The sequence below is a fragment of the Scleropages formosus genome, chromosome 17 (genome assembly GCF_900964775.1).
Source record: "Scleropages formosus chromosome 17, fSclFor1.1, whole genome shotgun sequence".
In the NCBI taxonomy this organism is placed as follows: domain Eukaryota; kingdom Metazoa; phylum Chordata; class Actinopteri; order Osteoglossiformes; family Osteoglossidae; genus Scleropages; species Scleropages formosus.
The window spans coordinates 16,766,494-16,793,624 of NC_041822.1; the positions used below are offsets into that span (position 1 = coordinate 16,766,494).

Sequence of the window (27,131 nt, forward strand, 5' to 3'; positions counted from 1 at the left end):
ATGCAGGGTTGCAAGGAGCCGGAGCCTAACCCAGCAGCGCAGGGCGTAAGGCTGGAGGGGGAGGGGATACATCCAGAATGGGACGCCAGTCCATCACAAGGCACCCCAAGCGGGACTCAAACCCCAGTATAGTGCTCAGGAACACAACATGCATGGTCCTGCTAGAACTGAAACTCATCAGCTTTTACTCCCAAGACTACTTCTTTAAGCACTATATTCACCTTATATTTACACGTTACTTTACCATCCTTGCCCGTACACTGTAAGTGCCTGAAATGTGTACGTTTGACTTCTTTCTTGGCATTATTCTTTACAGTTATTTTACATATATATATGTAGATGTAGTATATATACTACAAGATGGAGAAGGCTGTAAATAAAAATTTCATTCCTACTTTGGTCTTTTTGGGTGATGTCAGATGAGGTTCAGTTTGGGGCTAAAGAAGGCTGACTTTAGGATTGGAAAAGAAAGTAACATTTATTGATGGTAAAACTATCAATCATGACAGCATCAATAAGTGTTCTGGCAGCAAATTAATATGCAAATGGAGAAATGAGCATCAGAGAAAGAATAAAGGATCGCTTGATATTTAATCTGTTTTCAAGAAAATATACAGCCCACCTCCATATACTGTATGTACAGTCACCCACCAGGCTCTCTTGTGGAGATGGTTAGAGAAGATGTATTTATCCCACAATTGCCCTGTGTATGTCACTGTGATTCCAGTGTATTCTGATGTGAACCTGAGCTCAGGTGGTTTCTTTGGGATAAAGGTAGCACTTAATTGCGTATGTGACCCTGAATGCTGTCAGTGGGCTTTAAGGAAGATGTAAAAAATCTGGTTGCAAACAGCTTTTTAAAATACACACACACACATTTTCAGAACCGCTTGTCCCATACGGGGTCACGGGGAGCCAGAGCCTAACCCGGCAACACAGGGCATAAGGCTGGAGGGGGAGGGGACACACCCAGGACAGGACACCAGTCCGTCACAAGGCACCCCAAGCGGGACTCGAACCCCAGACCCACTGGAAAGCAGGACAGTGGTCCAACCCACTGCGCCACCGCACCCCCTTTTTAAAATAGTTCAGATTAATTAGTAATAATTGACTTTAACAAGTCACTTTATGGTGAATTAGTTGTAAAAATCTGATGTACTAAACACAATTTTGTTGCTTTATACTAAGAGCTTCATTTTGTGTATATTTATCTCATGCTGCTCAGTTATTGCAGTTACTGGTTAACCAAGAAAAAAGCAAAATGTGACCAAGAATCTTTAAACGAAATATAGAATATGTCATGCCACCAGGTGGGAAGTTGTTTGGAAGACTGATTTATTAAGGTTTAGCTTTTTGACAATTAACCATCTAATCAGGTGGCCCACATATGCTGTAGTTAAATCGTCCTTGTAGAATTTCACGAGTTTACATCTACATTTACATTTATTCATTTAGCAGATGCTTTTGTCCAAAGGGACATACATCTCAGCAAAAGCACAATTTATGCATTACATTGAGAGATAGAGACATATCTGCAGACATGAAAGTCTCAAGCAAACCTAGTTTGTTACCTACCACTTGCTGCACCGAGGTTCATCGTTCAAGTAGGTGCATGAAACACAGGATAGACAAATCCCGATACCCTCCCACCAGTATTTTTTTTTTAAATAGTATAAGATACACAAATAAGCGAGTACAATGCCAGAGGAGTGGCTGAACTGGTTGTATCTGGGGATGTTTATAGAGTTATGATGCATGAACAGTTACACCGAAAATGAGCTGGAGAGACGTTGAGTGACGTGGATCTGGAAAAGGTGAGTTTTCAGACCCTTCTTGAATATAGACAGAGTTTCCGCAGTTCTGAGTGACAGGGGAAGGTCATTCCACCACAACGGACCCAGAACCGAGAACCTCCGAGCTTTACCTTTCGTGCACGGGACCACCAAGCGAGCAGAAGTAGACGAACGAAGGGGCCTGGCTCGGGTGTAATGGTTGATTAAGTTTTGTAAATAGCTGGGAGCAGTTCTATTGATGCATTTGTACACAGTAACCAGGATTTTGAATTTGAATTTGAGTTTGTGTGAAATGATTGACAAATCGTAGACAGACTACATCTCACTAAAATGAAGGTAGAAGACCAGAGAGCGGTTGCACTACATTCACAAAACCAATTACCTCTGAAATATTCTCTGTAGTTAAAAAAGAGAGAAACATTTAAACAGCTGAAAGACATTGAATGATTATATGAGGCACGTTTTTTCTTTCTATTTCTAAGGCAGAGTAGGATTTTCCACATTAGAGTGTGAATATGGCAGCTAAAGTTATGCACCTTCATGCTCGTCTCTGTGTGTATGACGCATACACACGTGAACCGCTGCCACAATTCCTGGTTTGGACATCGCAGGGTAGTCGTGGTCAGCACAGCCGTCACATTCAGTACTCTGCTGCCTTCCTTGAGCTCTAACATATGAGTTCAATCAAGTGTCATTACAGTCTTAAACAGAGTTTGTAAAAAAAAAGACCTGGGCCAGTTCCATTTGAAATATTTAATACTTTTGTAGTGGTTTGCATGATATCACCATAAGGAGGAACAGGCATTGAAATGGTTAAGTAGCCAGTTTCAGATTATGCACAATATAGGCAATAACATCACAAGTTTAGTGAGACCAGCTGGTTTACTGATGTTTATTGCATTGTTTACTGCAGTTTGCATTGAACGCTGACATTTGACGCTGCTTATTCTTAGCTATTTCAGTAAAATACTGATGTTATAAACAGTATAGTGTTACATTGGTTGTTACGGGTACAACTTTCCACAATGTTTGTTATGGGTAAAACATAACAAAACAAAACATTTTTTTCCACAAATCCGTTGAATAAATTCAATGTGAAAATAATACAGTTCTCATAAATATTACACCTACAGTTTTAGCTGTAGCTGTAGAAGAAGCAAGTCATGAGTAAGTCTACTCAGACCTTCATGTATAAGAGCGCTGAACTCTAACAGAGCTTAAAAACTGTCGTACAGAATACAGAGGTGGGAACAGTTTGTGCATCTGCATGTCAGAATGGTTTGTACTTTGAAGGGACGATTTGTTCTCTGTGTAGTTCAGCTGGATCTTTGAAAATGTAAGTAGTTATCTCTGGAATTCGTGCTCCTGGGAATTCAGTTTAGCTGTGTTTTGCCCAGTGGGGTTTTAATTCATGATTGTTATTATATATTACACAACATCCCTTATTTAAACCATACCTATAGGATAATGTCAGTGACAAATTACATGAAGCATAAATATACTATCATTTATTCATGGGTCACATATTTTGAATTCATGATTATTTAGTCAGCTTTTTAAAAATAAACTCAAAACTATAAATTGTAAAGCATTGTGAATTGTTGGAAAGTTCAAAGGTCTATCATTTTCCAAAAAAAAAAAAAATCTATTTTCATGTGAAATACAGCAAAAATTTTCTGAAAATTCCTGCATTTTATTTTTGTTATTCACGGTTGACAGTGTTTTAGATCCAGGTCATTAATTACCCTTCACTCTCCTTCTTTGCCTGAAAGTTTTGACACAACTTGGAGGTGTTTCAGATTGCTACCTTGCTTAACAATAAAAGACTGCTCAACTAGCCATTATCCTGATGGAATTGCATGTCTCTGAGTTATTCTATGATTCTCTTGCTAGTTGACACTGTCATGTGCTTGGTCAAGATCTCTAACTCTGTCACCAGCAAGTGAACCCAAATGAATGTGATTTACAGAACTGATTAATCTTCCTGAGCCTTAAGTCCATGAAATCCTCCAATTTTCCCCTTCCGTGACCCTGAGAACATTATTCTATTGTCCCACTTCTTTGTCTTATTGATGTATGTGGACAATGTGCATTTTACAAGAAAGAGGTGAAAACAGCTTGAAATTGGCAAAGTGGTTACTAAAACTTATCTGACCGAGGATAAGAAGACAACTTTTAAGTGATACTGGAGTGCTAATCATTTTAAACCCAGCACTCAATGTACATTGTAACTGTTCAGTATAACAGCCTTGAATTAAAATAATGTTCAGCTAATGCCTATTCAGCCTTGAATTAAAATAAACTTTTTTCTTTTAGTAAATTCTATTATTACTATTTTTCCAGTAGTTCTGGAAAGACGGGCAGCATGTTGCTTGTACATTATTTTGAAAGATGTTCCTGTCAGATCTCTGGAAAGTAAACTACAGCACATAATATAAGCATATCCTAAAGTGAAAAGATCATATTGACTACAATTATCTTCAAAGCGCTGGCAGTGAAACACTTATGGCTTCACTTGCTAAATAAGGAATGGCATTTTGTACTTGCAGGTAAGAAAGTTCTTCAGTGAAACATGGGAATTCCTACAATTATCTTTCAGCGGGCAACAAAAATGTGTCTTTACTTGGGCTTTATGAGATAAAAGTTATTTTATTTTGTTTCGTGAAATTTCGGGTTGCACATGAAAAGGGGTGTTAGGCCAGCATATACCCCACAAAGAACTGAAACCGCCTTTCTTTAAAAAGGAAGGAAAGCTGGCTATTGTGCGCCCTATGCCCTTAAGCTAGGTGATGATGCCAAGTGATTTTTTTTCTGGTTTGTTTTTGCCTCGTCAGGTACAGTTGTTTCAGAAAACTGAAATTCTGAACAGACTTTTCAGCCAGTGTAATGTCAACAGGTTGATACAAGTTTAAGGCAAACATTCACAAACAAACCTCTTACTGTCTTAAAAGCAGTAAAAACAGCTTCATGGCAGCTGACTAAAGGAGTTAAATCTGTACCAGCTGAACCAGCACCAACAAAGTCAACAAAGTATCTCAAAAAAAAAAAAAAAAAAACACAGGACATAATACACATGAAGAAGAGTAAAGGAATAAGTAGTCCAGCTATGGGTTTTATATTGGATGTTTTGAGCATGACACAAATAACACTTAGTAAAAACAGATAAAATGCAAGTTTTATCTGTAACACATTTTTCACACAATTAAAATCAGTCATTCACCTGCACACATACAAGGAAACCATATATTTTAATGGTACATAAAAATACAGAGGTGAAAAGCAATCTTTTTTTTGTTTTAGTATCCTAATGAGATATTTTTACTGTGACGCTCCCAGATTTTTCTCACCCCTCTCTGTATGTGCGCAAGGGAAAAAGACATTTTGCATTATGCGTCATTCGCCCAGTGACAGCTTGATCCCAGAGATCTGCGTTGAGCGTCAATTTAAAACATCCTTCGCCTTGTCCTTCACATGGCCCTCTGGAAACTGATGGGAAACGTGTGAGGGAGGGTGACATAGGGCCCGATTGTTGATTTGGTGTCAGCGGACACAAATATTGCGCTCCTGCTATCACAGCCTTTAGGCAATTTTCCACAGAAATTCATTTAAGCTGCATTTATTTATCTGTGGAAGCACTAAACAGTTTTTTAGGGTTTGCAAACAACTGAAAACCTGGCTTCTGTAATCTTCTCATGCGACCCCATTAAAAATAGTTCAAGTTTTAATCAAAAGTAAATGAACAGTAACACAGTTTATTTTCGTTTTGCTGGTGAGGTGGAGTTAAGTCTGATTATCTTAGGGAAACCCATTAAAGGGTTCTGCTACTTTTTGGCGGGCAATTTTATAAGAACCCCAAAGGGACCACACACCTGATGGCTTTGGGAGTCTGGAGCTACAGCCAGAATAACTGATGTAGGCTGCCCTTGCTCTCACACTTTGATTGGCTCTTAGGCAACATTTGTTTTTGAATAAGCTGATAAGACCTTGTCCTTTTGTAGCTCTTGGAGCCCAGCCAAAACTTCATCTCTTCAAATAATGCCTGGATCATCCTTACAGGAGAATCGAGGACGATGGCATTTTATCATTCCCAGCTTTATTTAAACAGCAAGATTGGACATGGTAATAGAGAGCAAACTGCACCGTCTGAAATTACATTGTTCTTCATGAGTCATGAACTCTTTGTGAAAAAGAGAGCTTTTTCAAACACACTTTCACTATATCAGAAATTCTCGTTTCATCTTTGATAGATGTTATTCTAATATGAGCCATGGAGAGTCCTAAACATTGCTACTGTGGACCTAGATTGCTAAAGGAAACTTTGTAAAAATGGGTGGTTAAGTAGAAATGTCAAACATTATATTTCATCAATGAGAATACAAAGAATTTTTGTACAGACTCCATGTAACCGAAATATTTTAGGCATTTTGACAGTTTATATTTATTTATTTATTTATTTAATTTTTAAAAATGTACTGTTTGCAACTGAGATCCCACTAAATGGCACTAACTTAGTTTCATTTCAGTTGACTTGAGAGCTAGTGGAATGCATGTGTGGGCCCACCACAAAGTCTCCCTTTCAGTCTCCTCTGCTACGTTCAGTACCTGATACTTCTGGTCACTCAGTAACCCTGTGTACTAATGGTTGTGTCTAACGTGGCTTCCAAACTGTTTGGACAAAATTTCTTTGTCCGATTATAAGGCAACTGTCTGATGCTTTCACATCTATTATTCTAAATGTTCTGATTACAGATAGCAAGTAATTCTGGTCCTTTTGGTTAATTAACACTCAACAAACCCTTTGTGTTTTCTCTGGCGTCCACACAGTTACTAAAATATTTAATATTCTAATTGTTATAGTCTTCCGGTAACCAAGATATAATCTTTACTTTTCTGGTTCTGCCTCATAATTTAGAGATGTTTCAATGTGTAAGACACTACTTACTTAGAGGGATGACAGGACAATTAAAATAATTACAAGACATACACTAAGTCCCAGGCACAATAAAATGCTTGAAATATCAAACATCAAGCACAAACAGGAATATTAGAGTTCTAAGAGAAAAGCATTTTTCTCTTGTTGTTATTTCATGGCTTTGCAAACATACAAAAAAGGAGATTAAAATTTCATCCCTTGACACTGCTGGGTATTATACTGGAGACAAAGAGGAACGGTACCTTTTCCACAGGTACAACACCAAGTCATTTCGGCTGCACTACCTGGTCCTTCTGAGACTGTCTATTGTGGCCTTCCAGACCTTACTGGGATAATAACAGGTCCACCAGAGCGTTGCGCAGAGGAAGATGCAGGAAGCCGTCTATCCTCATTTCGTGGAAGAGAGCCAAGGAAAGGCAGGTCCAATACCAGTGCTTATCCAACATGAAGGGGTGGAGCAGCAACTTCAGCTTGGAGAGACAACTTCTGCGGTGCCTTCCAATGTGCCGAGAGCAGTGGACAAAAAGCGGAGGAGAAGAGGGAAATACAAACTGAGTCGACTTACCGCAAGAGGACAGAGGAGGACCGAGACGGGTGACAGGTGACAGGGGACACGGGACATTGTTCATTTGCTGTAAACGGAGTGAACTGTTTTTTACCAAAGTTCACACACTGCCTGCCTATATTAAACCCGGTGATCCAGACAACTCGGAGACATGTAGGTCCGAAGCGTTTCCGAAGCAGCGGGGAAACATCTGTATATTATTTCCAAAGCCATTTAAGATGTCGAACAGCACCGGAGCTGGACACAGAACGAAAGAGCCAACCATCCCGTGCATCATGTTCATATTAGGAGTGGTTGGCAACATGATTGCCATTGTGGTGCTTTGCAAGTCGAGGAAGGAGCAGAAGGAGACCACGTTTTACACCCTGGTCTGCGGACTGGCCATAACGGACCTCCTGGGCACGCTGCTCGCGAGCCCTGTCACCATAGCCACGTACATGAAAGGGTCGTGGCCGGGGGGCGACCCCCTGTGCCAGTACTTCGGGATCATCCTGCTCTTCTTCTCCCTGGCCGGACTCGGCATCATCTGCGCCATGTCCGTGGAGAGGTACCTGGCCATCAACCACGCGTACTTCTACAACCACTACGTGGACCAGAAGCTCGCGGGCTTCACGCTGCTCACCATTTACGTGGCGAGCGTGTCCTTCTGCGCGCTGCCCGTCATGGGCCTGGGGCAGGTGAAGAAGCAGCATCCGCAGACCTGGTGCTTCATCGACTGGCGGACCAACGTGAGCACGCACGCCGCCTTCTCCTACATGTACGCGGGGCTCAGCTCGTTCCTCATCGCGGCCACGGTGGCGTGCAACGCGCTGGTCGGCGGCGCGCTCCTCGGCATGCACGCGCGCTCCGTGCGTCGGATGTCGCTCGGGAAGGACCGCGCGGAGGGCGCGAGCCCCCGCGGGAGACGCAGCTTCAGGCGCATCGCCGCCGCCGAGATTCAGATGGTCATCGTGCTCGTTGCCACGTCCGCGGTGGTGCTCGTCTGCTCGATCCCCCTCGTGGTACGTTTACACCTCCGTTCAAATCCCTTTCTTAATCATCTCAGAAGTTGTTTGTAACTTTTTAAAAATTTTTTTTTTTCCTGCAACAATTTCGTTTGATAAACCATCCATTTATGCAGCAGGTGGCGCAGTAGTTAGGGTCGTCGCCTTACGATCTGCAGGTCCTGGGTTGGAATCCTACCATCGCTGCCTGTGCCCTCACTTAAAAGACTTAACCTGAATCCATAGCGAGAATATTATATACTGTGCTGTATAAAAAGGGCAAAATCGCTAAAGTAAAGTTGATTACATAACACTCTGCTGCAAGCCGTCTTGGACCAGGAAATCAGCAGAATTCAAGATTATTATTGTTATTATTTGTAGTAGTAGTAGTAGTCTGGCATGATTAAAGGATAGCAAATGTTACAAATTAATAGTCCACGGATTGATAATTTGTTGAACGAGTTGTGTGTTAGACTTAGAGCCCCAGTCAGTCTGTCAGGCTTCAGCCGGCGAAACTGAAACATTTGGAAGCGCGTTATTAAGCACTACTTTATATGATCTATATATAATACAGACTGAGCGTATCGCTCGCTGCAATACATACTAGGGTTAGTATTGGTCTGATTTAAAACCTAAGATTCAAGGGGGCAGAATGAAACACGAAACATAAGCAAGGCACATGATCGGGTTATTCTACATACGCGGTGTTCGCTGAAAATGAATGGGATTTTCCATTAGTGCCTTTTCCGCGTCGGCAGCGATCCGTTTCACCGTATTTCTGTGCAGCTTTTTCTCAGACCATGAATACCACACATAATAGCGGCGTGTTCAGACACGAATCCGAGGAGATGCGCTGTGGACGGATCCGGAGCGGGATCGAGATCGGGATCGGGCCGCTTTCATGGACACCTCGCGTTTCGCCGCATAAATCGCTCCAAATGACCTTCCCTGAATGACAAATCAAGTAGAGTAGGGCAAAAACATTTGTACAATTATCTCCAAGAGACCGACCGCCAGTATCAAGGAACATGAACATCATCAGATATGTAGTAATTTATGATACGCAGATGCATGAGTAAAATATTCGGTTATATTCATTATAGATACCGCCCATCTTTATTTATTGCGTTCTAAGTTTAATTATAAAACACTGTACCTTAATGAACCTGTAACATATCACTTTATATAGGCTATAAATTAAACAAATCAGTGACAAGAAGTGAGTATCTTACTAATTTAATCATGAGTTCTTGTGCCATGGCTCGTTGTGTTTTAGTGTGACATAAAAATATATTATGGTAATACAATGGCTGGTGTTTTATCCAGACCATTAACAGATTTAATGTTTTGGATTTTCTTGTAGTTGCAGTTTTCAGTGCGCATGAGGCTAATTCTTTATGAAACGTAACGTGCCATACAGAATAGTATACTTAGAGTATTCTGTGGCTTACGTCATCAGACATCAAATAAAACAAAGAATGAATAAAATATAAAATGTTTTTCTTTATGACTCCATAGTATTGCTAAGATTTTTTTGCATCCTCCCAACTTGAAGGGTTGACACAAGTGTCAGAGTCAGAGGAGCGCACGTTGTCTTCTCAGTTTAGGAGGTGGCTGAAAGTACAAGGTGGACAATGTGAGAGAATGACATCTAAAAACTCACATTTCAGAAATTAATGGCTGTTTTGAATGTATCACAGGCAGCTAAAATGGAGACATTTTTCAAACCTGTAGACATCCCAACCCCTTTTACAAAATCAAGGTTAAGATCAAACCAAAGCTGCTTCCAGTCTATAATAATTTGTCACGGTTTTAAAACAAAACTCTTGCATCAGCATTTATTTTATATTATTGAATTTCTATTCATTCAGGTATACATTAGTTGTGTTTTGTTAGTGATTAATACCGGACATTAATTTCCTCAAAAAATTTTCATGATTCTGAGTATGGCATTGAAATAGTTGTTTCATTCAAAAGAATTTGTATGTTGCAAGCAGGACGGTGTATGTTTGTTGAATTAACTTGATCTAAATCGACCATTTATTTTTGTTCTTTCAAACCATCTGTCATTTATTTTGGCCGGTCGTTGTGAAATTGTTGTAAACTGGGAGGTGCTTCCTGTGTGCTGTCCTTCAGGTGCAGGTGTTTGTCAACCAGCTGTACCGCCCCCAGGTAGAGGAGAGGCTAGAGAAGAACCCTGACCTGCAGGCCATCCGCATAGCCTCGCTCAACCCCATCCTGGACCCCTGGATCTACATCCTGCTGCGGAAGACTGTGCTCCTCCGGGTCACGGAGAAGATCAAGTGGCTGTTCTGCAAGATCGGCCGGCGTCGTCAGCGGCAGCGCACGTGGGAGGACCCTCTGTCCACATCCGGCCAGCGCCTGTCATCCATTACATCCAGAAGCTTCCCCTTGCTGGCATCTGACAGAGGGGGGAAAGAGGTTGACAGCACCTCCCAGGTGTCTCTTTATCAGCCCGAGAGCAGCCCCAGTTCCCCCAGCAGTTTTACCACAGGCCAGGTGGGATCTGCTTTCCCCGTGTTTCAGCTGTGAACCGAAGCAATGGCCACGGACACCATGGACACCGATGTCATGTCCCCAGCACTTTATACAACATATCCGGGTCCTTTAACCTTTAACTAAACTGCTGGGTCCCCATGTTATCAAATAACCCCAGAGCATTTGAAACTAAAGACACATCCCTGCTGTGAGTGCAGCATCTTTACGTACAAGGACAATGTCCCACATTCCTTCAGCTTCTCAGGGATGTGTGCATGCAGCTGGCTGCCAGGCAGAAGGTCTGGATCTTGAGAGGAATGCAACATTCAGGACTCTGCAACTCATATGTGCAAACTTCTTAGACTGTCACACGTAACTGTCACACTTGCATGTATGTAGCTTGAAATCCATGTAAAATGTTGACAAGAATGACTTCCTGGCAGCTCATGAATGGTGCAGTCCTTCAGGGTGACACAACCTGAACATTAATGGGCTCCTTATACATATTTAAGTGGCTGTGATCTGCATTGAATTGATTCGTTGATACCTCCGTGACTGCTGTGCGTAAAAAAGTTTCTTTGGAGCTCTGAAAAATAGGATCAAGCCTATGAATCACTACTTCTGCCTAGTGTACATTTCAAGCATATTTTAGTGGAATAGCAGGCAATAAAACAGTAAATCCTTTATTATGTTCTAATATGAAAACGTCGAAGACTTTATTTGTGTTTGTGTTTGTGTGTGTGGTGAGTGCTTGTGTACATATGTACAACAGAAGATTGTGAATGTACCTGCCAGGATGCAATACAATATATTAATATATTTCGTATAGTATACAGCAATAGCATTTAATACGAAACAGTATTTGCAGACACATAAATGGGGATTTCTCTTTTACTATCATTGAAAGTGCTATATTTCAACTGTTCAGTACATATTCCCCTGGAAAAAAACTGTAAATTTTTAACTCTTCAAAGCAATTGTTCTGAATGAGAGTGTATGCTCAGTAAGTAAATAATAAAGTCTACAATAACATTCAGTTTATAATAGTTCATTTTCTGTCAAACTTTTGAATTTGGGAGGGTGCTTCATATAATATTTCAGACCAACCATATTAACCAGCCTAAAGGATGTTTTCACTTTTGTATGCAACAGTATAATGTGAATTACTTGAGATGTACGTCGCTTTGGAGAAAAGCGTCTGCTAAATGAATAAATGTAAAATGTAAATGTACTTATTTATTTTCCTAAGATACAGCAATAAAAGAAAAAAAACAAGATTCAAGCAAACTGCTGAAATGACATTTCAGACTAATTTTAATGGTATTTTTGTAACTCCCCCCGTTTTTATGAATGACTTTTTAAACAAGAAAAATATTTTTTAAAAATACTATGACTCATTGAAAAAGTGCAAACACAAAAAGTTTGTGTTGTAATTGAAGCCACCTCTAATGTTGTTTCTATGACAGATACATGTTCATTATCAATAGATTAAGTGGATATTTAACAAAGTCTTTCCGCACAAAGTGAAACTTTTGAAATTGTGTTTCTTATGAAATACATTGTGATTCCTTTCCCAAGGACTGAGAGTTATTTTTATTTAAAAAAAAAAAAAAACTTGAAAAAGACATCACTGAAGAAACATATTTTGGTTTCATATTTTGGCTTCACAGTTCACTCATTTATTCAGGTATTAAAGGTTTTATGAAAGCTATAAGGATAAATTTTGTTGCCAAAAGGAACATTTACATCAGTGTGAATGCATATATTTCTCTTTCTGTCTGTTAGTTTTCCCATTACGTTTCTTCAATTAAGTAAATGACAGGGAATGCTGTGATATCATAACTATCCATTTTACCTACAATGACTGGTGGATTGGGGACGGTAACTGTTGAGGAAACAAACATATCATTTGCTATTTATAAACATAAAAAAAAGATACATGATCTTATGCAATGAAAGTCTGACTTTTAAGAGGTATTTTCTGTGAGATGTATGTCGCTTTGGAGAAAAGTGTCTGCTAAATGAATAAATGTAAATGTAAATTTTCAATAAATAAATGTTAACTCAGCTGAAGAATGTTAAAAAGCGCAAGTATACACATATCTTTTCTGATTCTCACTTTTTTCCCATTAACCTTTGCAGATTCATTCTATACGGAGAAGTTTTTTTCTGTGTTATTTATTGTTGAGCTATTAAAGTACCTGACTGAAAGTCCTGCATGCATTGTATTTACTTAATGAATAAAATGTCCAAAGCAGGGTGCTAAATTTATTACGTGCAGGAAATAATGCATGTTTCATTAATATTGCATGTGGTTAAACTGTGGACCTACCATTACAACAAAAAGCCCAAATACACATTTTGATAAATGAGTCACTGACCTCAAATAACCTCTAAGAACAGATGGTACCCGGTGCTGGTCATGTGAGAAGTTTGCATCATTTGTTTTCAATGTATACCCTTTTATTCAGCACTCGCATGTAACAATTCGCTCTGCCCAAGATGCGCTGCACAGTCAGCATGAGTTTAAGTTCATTCTACAGCACTGGTACACTTGGATCTGATATTGTTCTACAATTCGGGGTGCTCTTTTCTTTGGCGACGGCATCCTGTAGTTCTAAGAGGATACCGTTCTTGCCCGATGCCTAATCTATTTGCCACGCGCTACTGACCGAGCTTGCACCGGTATCCATCTCTCAACATCAATATCTTCCCTTTTACTGTTGTTTCAAATGAAAGTCTGCGCAAGTGGGGAGCCCTTGATAGAGCACATTTACCCAAAGGACCATAAAGGAGCAATGAGACAGAATCAAGGTCTCTGCTTTTTCTTCTGAAAAGGTTATTACTACATACCCGGTCCTTTTAGTCAAAGGCGTAAAACTATTTTTATCAATGTAAACAGCTGAACATTGTAGTGAAGCAGCTGGATATTTACAGTTGGACCATTCCTGGTACTTGAGCTGCCGACGCACCGAATACATGTCTAAATCCTTAACCATTATGCAGCTTACTGGCTTCTTTTTGCAATCCAGTGGTGTTCAATAGCTGAAATACTCTGTCGATCCAGGGGGAGAAAAAGCATAGTTTTTGAGACACTCGGTTCAGTAGCAATTACGGTGACAGCCTTCCAGAGCTTTCCGTACGCTGGGAATCACAGCACTAAAGGCGAGATACTCCTAATATACAAACAGTTACCAGCTTCAGGCTCAAATCTCTGGAATGTGAATATCAACGTGCAGTTGCTCCTCAGGTCATGAATGGTCAAGTTAGAACAAAAATTTTTCTGAAAAAAACAGGAAGATGAAAAGTATATTGAGGAGGACAAATGTTGCATCTGTTTATGGGATGAACTGGTAAACAGTCAAGACAAGTTTGTGGACATGATATACTTTTACTTGTAATCACTAACTCTCGGTATCCACTTGTCCAAGTCAGGGTCACGGTGATCTGGAGCTTATTCCAGAAGGATAAGACTCTCAGGTAGTTAGGGTACACTTTGGATGGAATGCCAATCAGTTGCAGGGTAAATATACACACACCTAATTACTTGTGCTCTTAGTGCAATTTAGAGCCACCAGTTAAACTGAAATTCCTGTTTTACGAGTAGGAGGAAACCAACATGAACACAGGGAGAATACGCAAACTCCATACTGACTTGGCCAGATTTGAACCAATGCCTAAAAAATCCAGGTGCTGTGAGACAGTAGCACTGCCACACCAGCCGTGCTTTTACTTTAAGTAATTTCAAATTAGTCTTAATTTTAATAAAAAATTAAAAAATAACAGCATTAAAAGTATGTTTTTATTTATTAAGGCTATATCCAAGGTAAAATTGAAACAGCTAAAAAATTGAGGGTCCTCTGCATTTATTAATCAATTATTGATATTTATTTAGTGATAAAAGTGACTAACTTAGTTACAAATAGCACAGCTGTACCAGGGTACCTGGGGCAACATACACAGTCTATATGTGTTATGTAAAAATCTACAGATTTGTCACATATAATGTTCCTTGGTCTTGTGCTGCAATAGAACACACAATCCTAAACAAACAATCATTTCCAACACAAACACATAATTTTAAATTTCTGTGCTTTAGTAGACCACAATGCAATATGATTAGAATACAACTGACTTTTCATGGTTAAAACTGGCAGAAACAAGTCTTCTTAGCTTGGACATCTGCCCAGTTCCACCTGGGTTGCTAAAAAATGATTTATATTTCTCAAAAAACTGTATAATACCTTTTGAAATATATGTACTGTGAATCATATGTCTGGCACCATATGGAAATCGTGTGTCATTTCTATTACCACAGTATATATTAAATCTCATCCTTAGCCATCACTAAGGATTTGTGTTACATTTTAAAAAATAGTGTGATAAATACGTTACACATTTCAAGCTTAAGTCCATTAGGTTTTATTTATAGAGGTCCTCATGTAAGAAGCAGACAAATTCTGCAAACTAATCCCCTCCATGTTAGTATGCCAAATTTTCATTGCTGAAAAACTTTACCAGTACCGTGGATGGTACAGTGCTGCTGTCCTCCCAGACTGCTCAGACATTCAGGCATCACCCTTGACAACAGGGCTCTCCTTCTTGGACAACATAGCAACAGTGACCAGGATTTTAATGTTCTTTTCCTAAATTAATGAATAAATTGTCCGCCGTCCGAGCGCAATCGTGTTTCGGACAGCTGTCTTTAAAGCTCATTTTGGACTTAAACTGTTCAGCAGATGCTACCGACCAGATGTACTTTCATACTACCTGTTTATAAAGCTAAAAATGGAATATTCTATATATATTCAGTCATTATTCAATCTCTAAGCAAGCAGCTTAGAAATAGACATGTTACTCAGTTGTGGATACTTCACATACAGTTCAATGCCTGAGCTTTTACATTTATTCATCAAAGCAACTTACAGTGTTAAGGTTACAATTATTTACCCATTTATACAGGTGTGTAATTTTACTGGAGCAATTTAGGGTAGGTACGTTGCTCAAGGGTACTACAGCCGGAGGTGGGGATCAAACCTGCGACCTTTGGATCCAATGGCAGTAGCGCTAACCACTGAGAACCTTTATTCTCAGTTTTTACCTACCCTGCCCCAGAGCAATGCCCATGCCCCATACACCCAACAACAAGGGTGTCACCTGACATTTTTTTAAATTATAATATGTCCAGTGCCGCAGCCACTGCACTGTCTGCACCTCCAACTCTGAACTCGCGCATATTGAAAAAATACAGGCATGGGCTCATCTGGAGTAAATCCCCGCACAGTACTTTTCCAAAGCAGCATTCCAAAACGATTTCCACTGGAGCTTTACTGCGTAGCTTAGAACAATGTAAAGTCGGCCCGAATTTCAGTGTCACTGCACATTTGTCCTTAGAAACCTGAAAAGTTAACTTGTGCAGAGAAGTGACGAGCCAGCGCTGTGAACCTGCTGCACAAATGTACCGACTTCCATTATGTACGGAACACACTTAGGCAAGTTAACACACATTCTTCCACAATGTTATTCTTCTAATACAAATTTTAAGCACCGTAATGTTCAAATTCCATGAGGAGATTGATTGTTATGCCCGCAAGCGAGATGCCTAATATGAACTGCCTGAGTAAATACCCAGATGCAGAAATGCATCCAGAATAATAATACGGTTCACGAGTTGCTTTGGGGAAACTTGTAAGTTTAGCAAATAAACGAGTAACATTTTCACGGTTTGCACTAAGAGTGCAGCATTTGTGAGACATTTCCAACACTAACAAATCTATAACTTATAATTCACAAGAACAAACCATACTATGCTCAAATATAAGCAACAAAAATGACTTTACTGATGCATAAATGTTACGTTGTCAAATATCACTGCAACAGAAAGGCATTATTTTATCCTTGTATTTGCAAATTCATTTGCATCGCACGTTTTGTCGATCTGTTACTTTTATTCATCTTTCCATCAGTTCACTTAGCTGAGGCTTTATTCCAAAGCAACTTGCGACGTTAAGATACTGCTAATAAATATTCTGCTCATCCATACAGCTGGGTAATTTTCACTTGAGCAAATGAAGGCAAGTAACTCGCTCAAGGCTACAACAGTTGGAGGTTGTACTCAAACCTTGCTCCTTTGAGTACAAGGCAGGGGCTTTAACTCCTACACTACTTTTACTGATCTTATAATTTGTTCAGTCTGATTAGAAATGGTTCTATTCATTCTCTGCGTGTGCTACTGCCCCACTTTATCTATTGCCCTACAAAGCGCTGTTTTTATTGTGAAGATAACTGCTCCGTGTTGCGCAAGATTCACAAGGGCCTTGGACACTTAAGGAAAAGTGTTTCTAAATGATATGACATAAAGAAAGTTCCCAGGTGAAAAACACTGAGAACAGTTGAGAAATGGTGAGATCCACTGGAAAGACTTATAAAAAGTAGACAGAAAACAGTGTGGCCACCTGAGTGAGATTCACATCCATATCCAGAGGTGACAGAGCAGCTTGCAGCAGTTTTTCCTGACAAGTGTCATGATAATGTAAATACTTCACCAGCGGCAGAAGTGAACGCCTGGCCCACTCCTTCGCATGCCAGATCAGATGTCCTTTTAAAGTCCCGTGTGGGGCTTTGGATTGATGTCAGGATGGGAATGACTGGCATAAATGAACTGGGAGCCTCAGGTTCCACTGAAAGTCTCTGACTAACAAAATCCTTCAAAAATATCCTATTATTCCTCTTGCCAGAGAACTCACATTTTATGGGAACTCTATGGCCTGCTGTTCTCATCCCATTTCTTTAAATTCTTTCAACTGTGATCATAACACTACATGAAGGAGAACAGATGTTTACACTATTGGGGACCATATTATGGGAAATCATCTGCAATTATTTTTAAGGACTTTTTGGGGGAAATAGAAAAAGCCTTTTGCTAATGCACATTCACAAACTTTTTAAGCGGCATGTTTGGCAACCAGTCCAGCGGTACACAATGCCCTTGACCGAAGTGAACTGAACCTGAACGTCACCTCGGTGAAGACACTGAAATGTGTCAGTCCAGTTCCTTTTCACAGCAGTTCAAGTCCTGCACTCGGATTGTGGAGTCAGAAAAAACAAACGGTTGTTTTAGAGCACTGCAGGCCACAGCTTGCACCTGGTATCCTCAGTGAAACCTATTTTTGGCTCCAGGACATGGGTGTGCTAAAGAACCATAATAACTCATGTGGTGTAGAGCACAGGGAGTTAGAACAAGTAAATCCACTTCTGGGATTTATCCTGACCTATACTGAAATAAACCGCAGAGGTTCTAAGCCTACTTATTGTGACTGTGAACAAAGAGCCAAAGAATGTGCCATTTTTTCAAACATATTTTTGCGAGGAACTGGAACTAAAATTTTGGAAAAGTCCAAACACTATGACGGACACTTGGTGGCATTTATTGAGCCCTCTCGTATGGAAGTTTTGAAAATTTTAACAAAGTTTATAAGGAGAAATAGAGCCTTATGGGCTGAGTTGCATAAGCATGCGGTTTAGCTGCGATTCCCAATTGCAGAATCTCCCTTTGGGTAGGAATAAATGTCACAGGGAATCAAAGGAGTTACTGTTCTTCTGTGAAGATCTCTGGACTGAAACCAAAGCTAATCATCATGTTTGTGTGAGCTGAGGATTTCGAGAAACTTCCTCGTTATTTATGAAATGAACAAAGGGATGAAACTTCAAATCCATAAATAGGCAGAATCACCACTGATTTTGACGTCTAATTTCAAACGCAACCGTCTTTCTCTCTTGTTTCCCTTGTCTCTCTAGTCTGTTTAGTTTATCTCAGGTGGTCAGTCCAAGTTCCACCTTAACAGTCTACAGACAAATCCGTTTCACCAAATCAATGGATTTACAAACGGTCTGCAAAAAAGAGTATGGAAGAAATGTCTATATAATGAATGTATTCCCAGTATATAAATGAATAAATGACAGGTAGTGCTGGTTCATCACAATGTCTGAACTGTGTGTTCAGTCAAACATGGGTTCAGCCCCTGCTCAGTCTGTGCAAAGCTTGCATGCTTTCCTCATCATCACAAGGGTTTTCATTTGGATGTTCTGGTTTCCACCAACAATCAGAACATCTAGATTCCAGGAGAACTGCTGATATTAAATGACCTCCGTGTGTGAATGTGTGACAGTCCTGGGATGGACTGGTGCCCAGCACATACCCTTGTGTAGTATTGTTCCTACTGGTCTTAATGACTTCATGTTTTTGGCTCACAATAACACGAGACAACACATCTTTTGAAAAATTTAAATGAGCTTTTAGAGGAATATTTGTGATGATGCTTTTCTCCAAAGTAACTTACGGTATTAAACCACTTATAATTATTTACCCATTTATCCATCCATCGTGAACAACCGCTTGTCCCAAGAAGGGTCGCAGCCATGCCCAACAAGACAGGGTGCAAGGCCGAATGGGGAGGGGACACACCCAGAACGGGATGCCAGTCTACCGTGAGGCACCCCAAGCAGGGCTCAAACCCCAGACCCGCCGCACAGAAGGCACCAGCTGAACCACCACATCCCTACCCATTTACCATTTACAGAGCTGAGTAATTTTACTGGAACTATTTAGGGCTGGTGCCGTAATCCTAAACCTGCAACCTTTAGATACAAAGAAAACAACTCCAACCACTATGCTACCAGCTGCCCCTATAGAGAACACAGCAGAAAAGGAGTCTGCTTAAATGAATGAATTAATTAATTAATAATTATTAATAATTATTAATTAATTAATGACACTCAACCAAACCTTACACTTTAACTAAAATATATTCTAAAACCATTTAGCACTCTGACTTATTTCAAGTGGAGTGCATACTCCCTTCAACAATGACTCCAAATAGGAACGCTTCAGATGAATAAACAACAACAGCATATGCTGAGCAGGGCGTCATGGTAACCATAGTATAAAGGTACAAAAACTTCAAATCTGCTGAGAAGAAATACCATCAATTTAGCCAATGAATATTTTAATGTAATACTTTGCTGCAAAGGGTTTCGTGCCATTTGTGCTATACTACGAAAAAGAAAACCACATCTGCCCAGTCGTGGCGTGGCTACGGACATGTCTATAGATTTTTTTCAGTTAGTGCACATCTTAGTCATTCATTGAGACTGGAAGATAAAGCTCAGGTAACAGCCTCTGAAGTATCAGGTAGGAAGTAACTTTTACAAATAGTGAGAAAATAGTCATTTTATATTAAAAAAGATAAATATCTAGTATGGTTAAAAATATAAGTATCTAGTACAAAAAACTGAAAACAGATACGAAAAATAGTTTGTTAAAAAAATTAAAAAGAAATAGCGCTGGTATTGATCAACCTGACTTCACTCTTATCCCTAAAGAGTTAATAAAATATTTAATAAAAATGCATCTAATTATATGTGACATTTGTATAGTGTAAGATATACTGTGAGTTTTAAGCTCCCACTGCAAGTCCACAATGATTTATTTCATAAGCTCAGTAACTGGAGAAAAACAACAGGACTGAGTGTACAGAATCAGTTCTTCCAGATTTTCCCAGTTTGACCTGTTAGCCACAGATAAGTGGAACAATGCAACCAATCCTGTATGATCAGTCAATGACAGTGTGTGAGATTACTTTGCAGTTCCTTGCTATTATTACTTTTCGCCTCTTGTTCGAATGCTTCTCAAAGACCCCCATGTGTAGATCTGCAAATAAGCTGAGACCTAATGAAAAGCAGTGCCGTAATAACACAACAGGAAAGAGCAGTGGGAAATTTTACGAACAGTACAGCTGTGTTTGGATATTGGTGTCTGATGACTGTGATAAAATCACCAGTCAAGGTCAAAAGAAATAATAATTATATGGTTTGTTATGCACAGTGTAATGAAATGGGCTTGAAGGGCCCATTTACTGGTGGATAGCGCTTACATATTTATATAGCATTGTAAAGCCACTAGAAGCGTACTGTCAGTGTTTATGCAGTTTGTAATGAAGCCATTAATATCGGTTATGACTTTCATAGCGAGTGTACAAAGTTTCGAAAAGATAATTGCTAGTTGGAACGAGGCAAGAGAGTGTTTCCAAATCATAAGTTGAGAGATATATTTGTAACATCAATTAGGGTGCTGATTTTATTGCCCACTTGACAGAAGAGGCAGATGGTAGTGTGGTAGTTAGAAGTGCTGCTGCCTTTTGAGCCAGAGGTTGCACGTTTGAATCCCACCACCAGTTATAGTACCTTTGAGCAAGGTACTTACTTTTGTTAAAATTGCTGCAGTAAAAATACCCAGCTGTATAAATGGGTTAATTGTAAGTTGCTCTGGAGAAAAGTCTCAGCTAAATGAATAAACGTAATATAATATCACAAATTTTTTAATCGTCTGCTATGCATTGTGCCCATTTCCAGTTCACCTAGAAAGGACCATTTGGTTTTTTTTGTTTTCGTGGTACCTTTTCTAGAGAATTCAGTGACATTAGTAGATTCTCGGCATGAAACTGTATGATTATGTTCAAGTGTCGCCGAAGTCTGATATCACTGTTTTTGGAAGCATTGGACTGTGTTTGTTGGGACTCATTATATTGCAATGTACATTACATACAATTGAATTATACTCCTTTTATTGAGACTACATATTGTACAGAAAAGGATCATCAGTGAATACAGAAGTTAGACCTTCAAGAGTGAGGGATGTTTGTAGGAGCCATGGTCCTGTTTTTGTTAATAGCACAAAGAAATGATTCAGAGGAAGAGGTATCTTCACTTCAGTCTCAGGTATGACTCTCAGTGCCAGCAGATGAGCTCAGTACAAATGAAAGTAATCCAAATGGGTAAATATGGTAAAAACCCACCATTTCTCAATATTTGCTCACACAGTTAGGTCTGTGGTGATCCAGAGCATGTCTCAGCAAGCACAGGGAGTAACAGTGGTTTGATATGTTCTGAACTAGTGAGGCACAGGGCCACAAAGACTTCCACCAGCATTTTCTGTCCTTGGCTGTATGTCATCCCCCTCCAGAAGACTGTCATTCTATTCAAATTGTTGATGATGGTTCTTCAGCAAGAGAATTTCCTTGCATTTATCATTCCTGTATGCAGAATTTATTTACAAACAAAAGTTTTAGGGTTTTTATTCAGGCATATTTAAGTGTAATTTATCGCTACCATTAAAAGCCACTATAGTCCACACTGTGTACAGTATTTAATAACTTTGACCGAATACCTTTGTGGTTTCCCATATATTTAAGAAGACTAATTGCATGAAAATTTAAAATTTTGCCTTAAATTTAAAAAAATAAAAAAAAATAATACATGCTCACTGCAACAGTCAAGGAAATATTAATGCTGCATTCTCTGGAAATATTAAATAAAGCATACTGAAAGAATGTATCAGAAATGATGATTCTAAATCTACAGCAGTAAAGTATTTTAATAATTTCAAAAACAAGGTGTGTCTACAATTTTTAGACACCATAGCCAAACAGAAGTGGTGACAGGGATACCTGCTCAGGTAAGGGTACTAGAGAAGACTTGATAGCTGAGTCTCAAATCAGGGAGAACAATATGGATTTCACTGCAGTAGTATAACAATGGAGCAGTTCTTCTCTTTGGTGCTGCCTTTTGAAGGGACATGGGAATATGCTCATCAAGTCTACACAAAGAAAGGTGACTAGGATATAGGGTAACAGGACAGCTGATGAATGATATCCAGTCTTTATATGAGAGCAATATTAGTTGTGCCCATATTCTCAGCATTATTAAATCTGTTCATAGTGGGTATAGGACTCTGTCAAGGTAGTTTTTTGTTTCTACTCCTGTTCGTGATTTTCATGCAAAGGAAATCAAAACACAGTAGAGGTTCAAAGGATGTGCAGTTAAGAGGACCACAACTGACACCTCTTCTGTTTGTTGTTGTTGTGCTTTTGGACTCATCCAGGTGTGACCTTCAATGCAAATTTGAGGACTTTGCTGGCAAGTGTGAAGCAGCTGGGATGAAATTCTGCACCTGTGTCTTAAAAATCTGAGGTCATGGTCCTCTGCTGGAAATGTAAATGTAAAAGAGTGGGTTGGTCTCTCCAGGTGAGAAGGGAACAGCCAGTCCTAGTGGAAAAGATCAAGTGTCTTGGTCTTGTTCATGAGTGATGGAAAAGGGGGATGTAAGACAGACAGGCAGCTTGGGGCAAGGCCAGTAGCTTATCTGGGTTGGTGAAGTGGGAGCTAAGACTTCATACAAACTTTACTTCATCTTCGTGCCTATAACGGCCTATTGTCAGGAACCATGGGGAACCGCCGAGCAAATGAGATCACGCTTCTTTGCATTTCATCTCTGCCCAAATGAGATTTCTCCACACAAACTGGGGGGCCCACACACTGTAAGAGAGTGAGGAGCTTGGTGATCTGCTAGTGCTTCCGAGAACAATTGTTGTCCATTGACATCAAGCGGAGTCAGCCAAGGTCACTCGGTCATGTTGTAAAAATGCCTCGCAGTGAGCTCTCGTTGAAGCTGTACCAGGCACATTTCACTGGATGGGGACCCTGAGCAGAGCCAGAACCAACATCACCCCTTGAAATGTTTTTTACATTGACAAGTTTTTGTGCCCATAAAACATATATAGATTTTGTCTGGTTGTTGACTCCTTAGATGGAAAAAAAACCTCCTAGACTTGGTCACTGAAGACCATACCCTGCTGTTCATGTAAATTATTTAAGGAAAATCATCTAGGTTGACATTAGATGGACTCATCTTTGTGGTTATTCTTATTATTACCTTCAAATAGCTTCCAGTAAGGTGCTAGGAAACCATGACTGCCCGAAAACAATACAGCCACTATGTCCTATAATGTAGCTTGGCTTAGAGGGTGGTTGCAGACTTCTTAGATAATGGTGATGACTCATGGTTTTTCATCATTTCCCAGATGACCTATGTTTTGTTATTATGTTTTCCCAGGAAGGCAGTGAAGATGTAAATCCCAGCCATGGAAATAGCTAAAATTCACTAGAAACCAAGAACATAACCAAAAGACTCATATTCCAAGGAAGTGCAACGGGAACATGGACAAAAACAGCAAAATGACTATGACGGAGCACTTGCTGCACACATATAAATTTATAAGAACATGTACATAATGACATGAATGTTTATGAAAAATGCAGTGAGACAAGAATGTGGACATAGTAATTTTGAATATGTTCATAGAGATGGTTTTGCTATATTACAGAAAGGGAGAAACAAACCTTATCTTTTGGTGAAATGGTAGCCTGATGACCAGGACAGCAAAAGATGAACTGTAGGAATCTCAGCTCTTTAAGTACCACCAGAAACAATCCATTTGGGAAGTTGGAAGTTGAAGCAGAGAAACTGATTCCATGTTATCTGAATAATGCTGAAGAAAACAGGAAATACTATACCTTTGTAAAATGTTTGCTATTGATTTCAATATTCTGTTATATTTAATACAATAGTTCTTGATTTTTATAATTTTGAGAATGGAAGGGTTGAGAGTGGAGCCTCTTGTATATAGTTTGCTGCATTTAAATAGGGCACAGTGGGGACACAGTGCTGTTTTAAGACTGTTGTTTGTTAACTTGTAGAAATCTTAAGTCTGGATATAGATACTAATTTGGATATTCACGCATGTAAACAATACAGTAAGACATTGTTGAAAATAAATTTTGTGGATCCATACTTGCACAGGGGAGTGTGGTGGCATGGTGACGCAGTGGGATCAGCTGGTGTCTGCTGTGTGGCGGGTCTGGGGTTAGAGCCCTGCTTGGGATGCCTTGTGACAGATTGGCATCCTGTCCTGGGTGTGTTCCCTCTCCCACCAGCCTTGTGCCCTATGCTGTTGGGTCATGCTCCTGCTCGGAATGAGCAGTTGTTGACAATGGACGAATCGATTCTTGCTTGCATTTTGCCTCTATGGATGACCAGTCTGATCACAGGAACAAGCTAAAAACATATTGGGTCTTTTTGGATGACCACAAATGAGCAACCATTGTCTGATGAATATTCATGAAAGAGCCTGCATTTGTGTAATGACAGCAAGTGGTTTTTAGTTGGGGTAGAAGAGAGTATAGTAGTTAAGGGGATGGCCTTGTACTCCAAAGACTGCTAGTTCAAGACCCACTTCTTGCTACTATTGTAGTACCCTTTCATCTTGCTTTTAACTGCTCCAGTTAAATACCTAGAGAAAAAACTATTGTTCATAAGCGTTAGCTAAATAACAAATTCAATACATTTTTGGTGTGAGGGATGTCTGAGTTAAAAATACACTAAGCTTTCATGTTTCTTTGCAGCTTTGTAGTTGTGTCCTTACAGTTCTTGAATCCTCAAAGAATAAGTTCTCTAAATTTAACATTCATTCCCAAACTTATTTTCATTTTATGCTATTTAACACTGGTAGATTATGTGATTCTCAAACTTCTCAAGGACAGGATGCCCTTTGTTAACACACAGCCTGGTTAATTACTTGTTTAAACTACTTTGTATTGAGGTTTTTGTTTTTGTCAGCTGGCCCATATACTACTGGATTTTCATTACTGTTACTTCAGGGCATCTACTTATCAGATGATTTAATGTTGTAACTTGCCTGGCAAGTTTAATGCTTTGTGTGCTATTGTTGGGGAATTCATATCCCTTATACTTAAAAGAGTGTGTAATTATAAATATATACATAAAAATAAACCACTCCTTGTCCAATCAGTCTTAGGAAACCAAACATTGGGAAATAATTTAAATACCTCTAAACTTAAATTTGGCTTGCTATACATTACCTATCACTCATTCTGCAACTTGACACATTACACATTTACTGCTAGTAAAAATTCCATTAAAAATAATTTGTACACTATAAAAAAAACTTGCTACATACAAATATACAGTACTGTTTTGCTGTCCTCTTCTGTGTGCATCGTTACTGTTGAAGAAAGGTTTTGCAATTCCTTAAAAAGGGTTCAAGAAACTTGCTTTCGATCATGGAGCTAGAATGAACTTTCAGTATTTTACAAATGATAGGATGTAGGGTCTTGACTTTACTTTGTTCAGTAAAAGCAAAAACTCCTGAAACTACCAACAAGCTGCAGGAATCTTGTTTGAAGGTCTAACATTTCCAGAAGCTAGTCTCATCCATCAAAAAACTTCACCGCAAACAAATGTCAATTTATTCAGCTACCTATATTTCTTCATTGCTTACTCAAAGCAGAATAATCCAATACCACTGTCAATTGTACTCATCAGCATGGCTGAATGTTTTTGTGGAGCAAAGCCAACACAGGTTAATTACTTTGCTCAAGGGTCCTACAGTGAAGCCCCTCCTAGGATTTGGAACTAACAACAAGTCCTTATCCTTAACCATGATGTTGCTGGCTGCCGACAATCACAAATGAATCAGCTGCCTTAAGCATGAGTCAGTTCAGAGACTTGCATGTCTTATAAATCAAACATATATGAACAAATACTGAAGGTATTTAAGGGTTCAGTGCCAAAGGGCAGTCTGTCTTGGTAGAAAAGATGTTTTCTACTAAGTAATTTCTTTAGCAAACTGCTGTCAGTTATCCAAGTCATTTATGATAAGAACATGTCAAAAAAAAGTACAATTCATTCAGCTCATACCTGTGCTCAAGGACTGCAGGGTGTGCTGCTTTCTGCTGCCTCAGCCCTTGACCACATTACCGAAAGTTAACTGAACACAATGTCTCCTTGCATGGAACTGCAGGTGTTACCAGAATATAAACCAAAAATCTGTAGGACTCTGGCACCAACTTCAGTTGTGCACACATAGAGTTACATTATGTTCCATCACATTTAGGTTTATTTATTTAGTAAAATGCCTTTCTCCAAAGCAACATAGAATTTAAAAAATAAAAAAAAAAAAAAACCTGAACCTGACCACCAAACCTGAACTTTAAGATAAAGAGAATGTCGCCCTCAGTTGGAGGACAAGACACATTTAGTACTGTTATTACAACTTAAACATATACAAAAACATATTAACCAGTTACGTTTGAGGTTAGAGTAAAAAATAAAAGCTGTAATCTTTAAGGAAAAAAGTGTAAAATTACAGTAGGTCAAGCAAAAAAGCCACGTCTAATGCAGTCTGAAAGAGATCACAGCACTGGAAGCCAATTTGTCCTTCCTGGGCACCAATGTATCACAATGAATAACAAAGTATATTCTCTCAGAACTTGTCTAAACATTAACAACACAATCATTTCATTTTGATTTTTTGTATATTATTGAAAAAATATGGCTTATAAGAAAAGTTATACAGCCTATATCTTTCAATAAGTAGTTACATGATCATTTTTGTGACACTGATCCTTGATCTTCCTGTTATAACACAATTCCAGTAAACAGC

At 39.3% G+C, this 27,131-nt stretch overlaps 1 protein-coding gene across 1 annotated transcript; it reads left to right on the plus strand.

Annotated features, from left to right (window-relative positions):
- Positions 1-6,589: 6,589 nt before the first annotated feature.
- Positions 6,590-11,600, plus strand: ptger4a (prostaglandin E receptor 4 (subtype EP4) a). The gene is made up of 2 exons (XM_029259747.1): positions 6,590-8,292; positions 10,411-11,600. Exons 1-2 carry the CDS (start codon positions 7,510-7,512, stop codon positions 10,825-10,827), a joined length of 1,200 nt encoding a protein of 399 aa, XP_029115580.1. The 5' UTR covers positions 6,590-7,509; the 3' UTR covers positions 10,828-11,600.
- Positions 11,601-27,131: the final 15,531 nt, after the last annotated feature.

Excerpts from the sequence above, each read along its gene's own strand:
- ptger4a (XM_029259747.1), top strand. The coding sequence starts at position 7,510 with ATGTCGAACAGCACCGGAGCTGGACACAGAACGAAAGAGCCAACCATC. Across the intron at positions 8,293-10,410 it reads TCTGCTCGATCCCCCTCGTG|GTGCAGGTGTTTGTCAACCA; the intron begins GTACGTTTACAC and ends GCTGTCCTTCAG.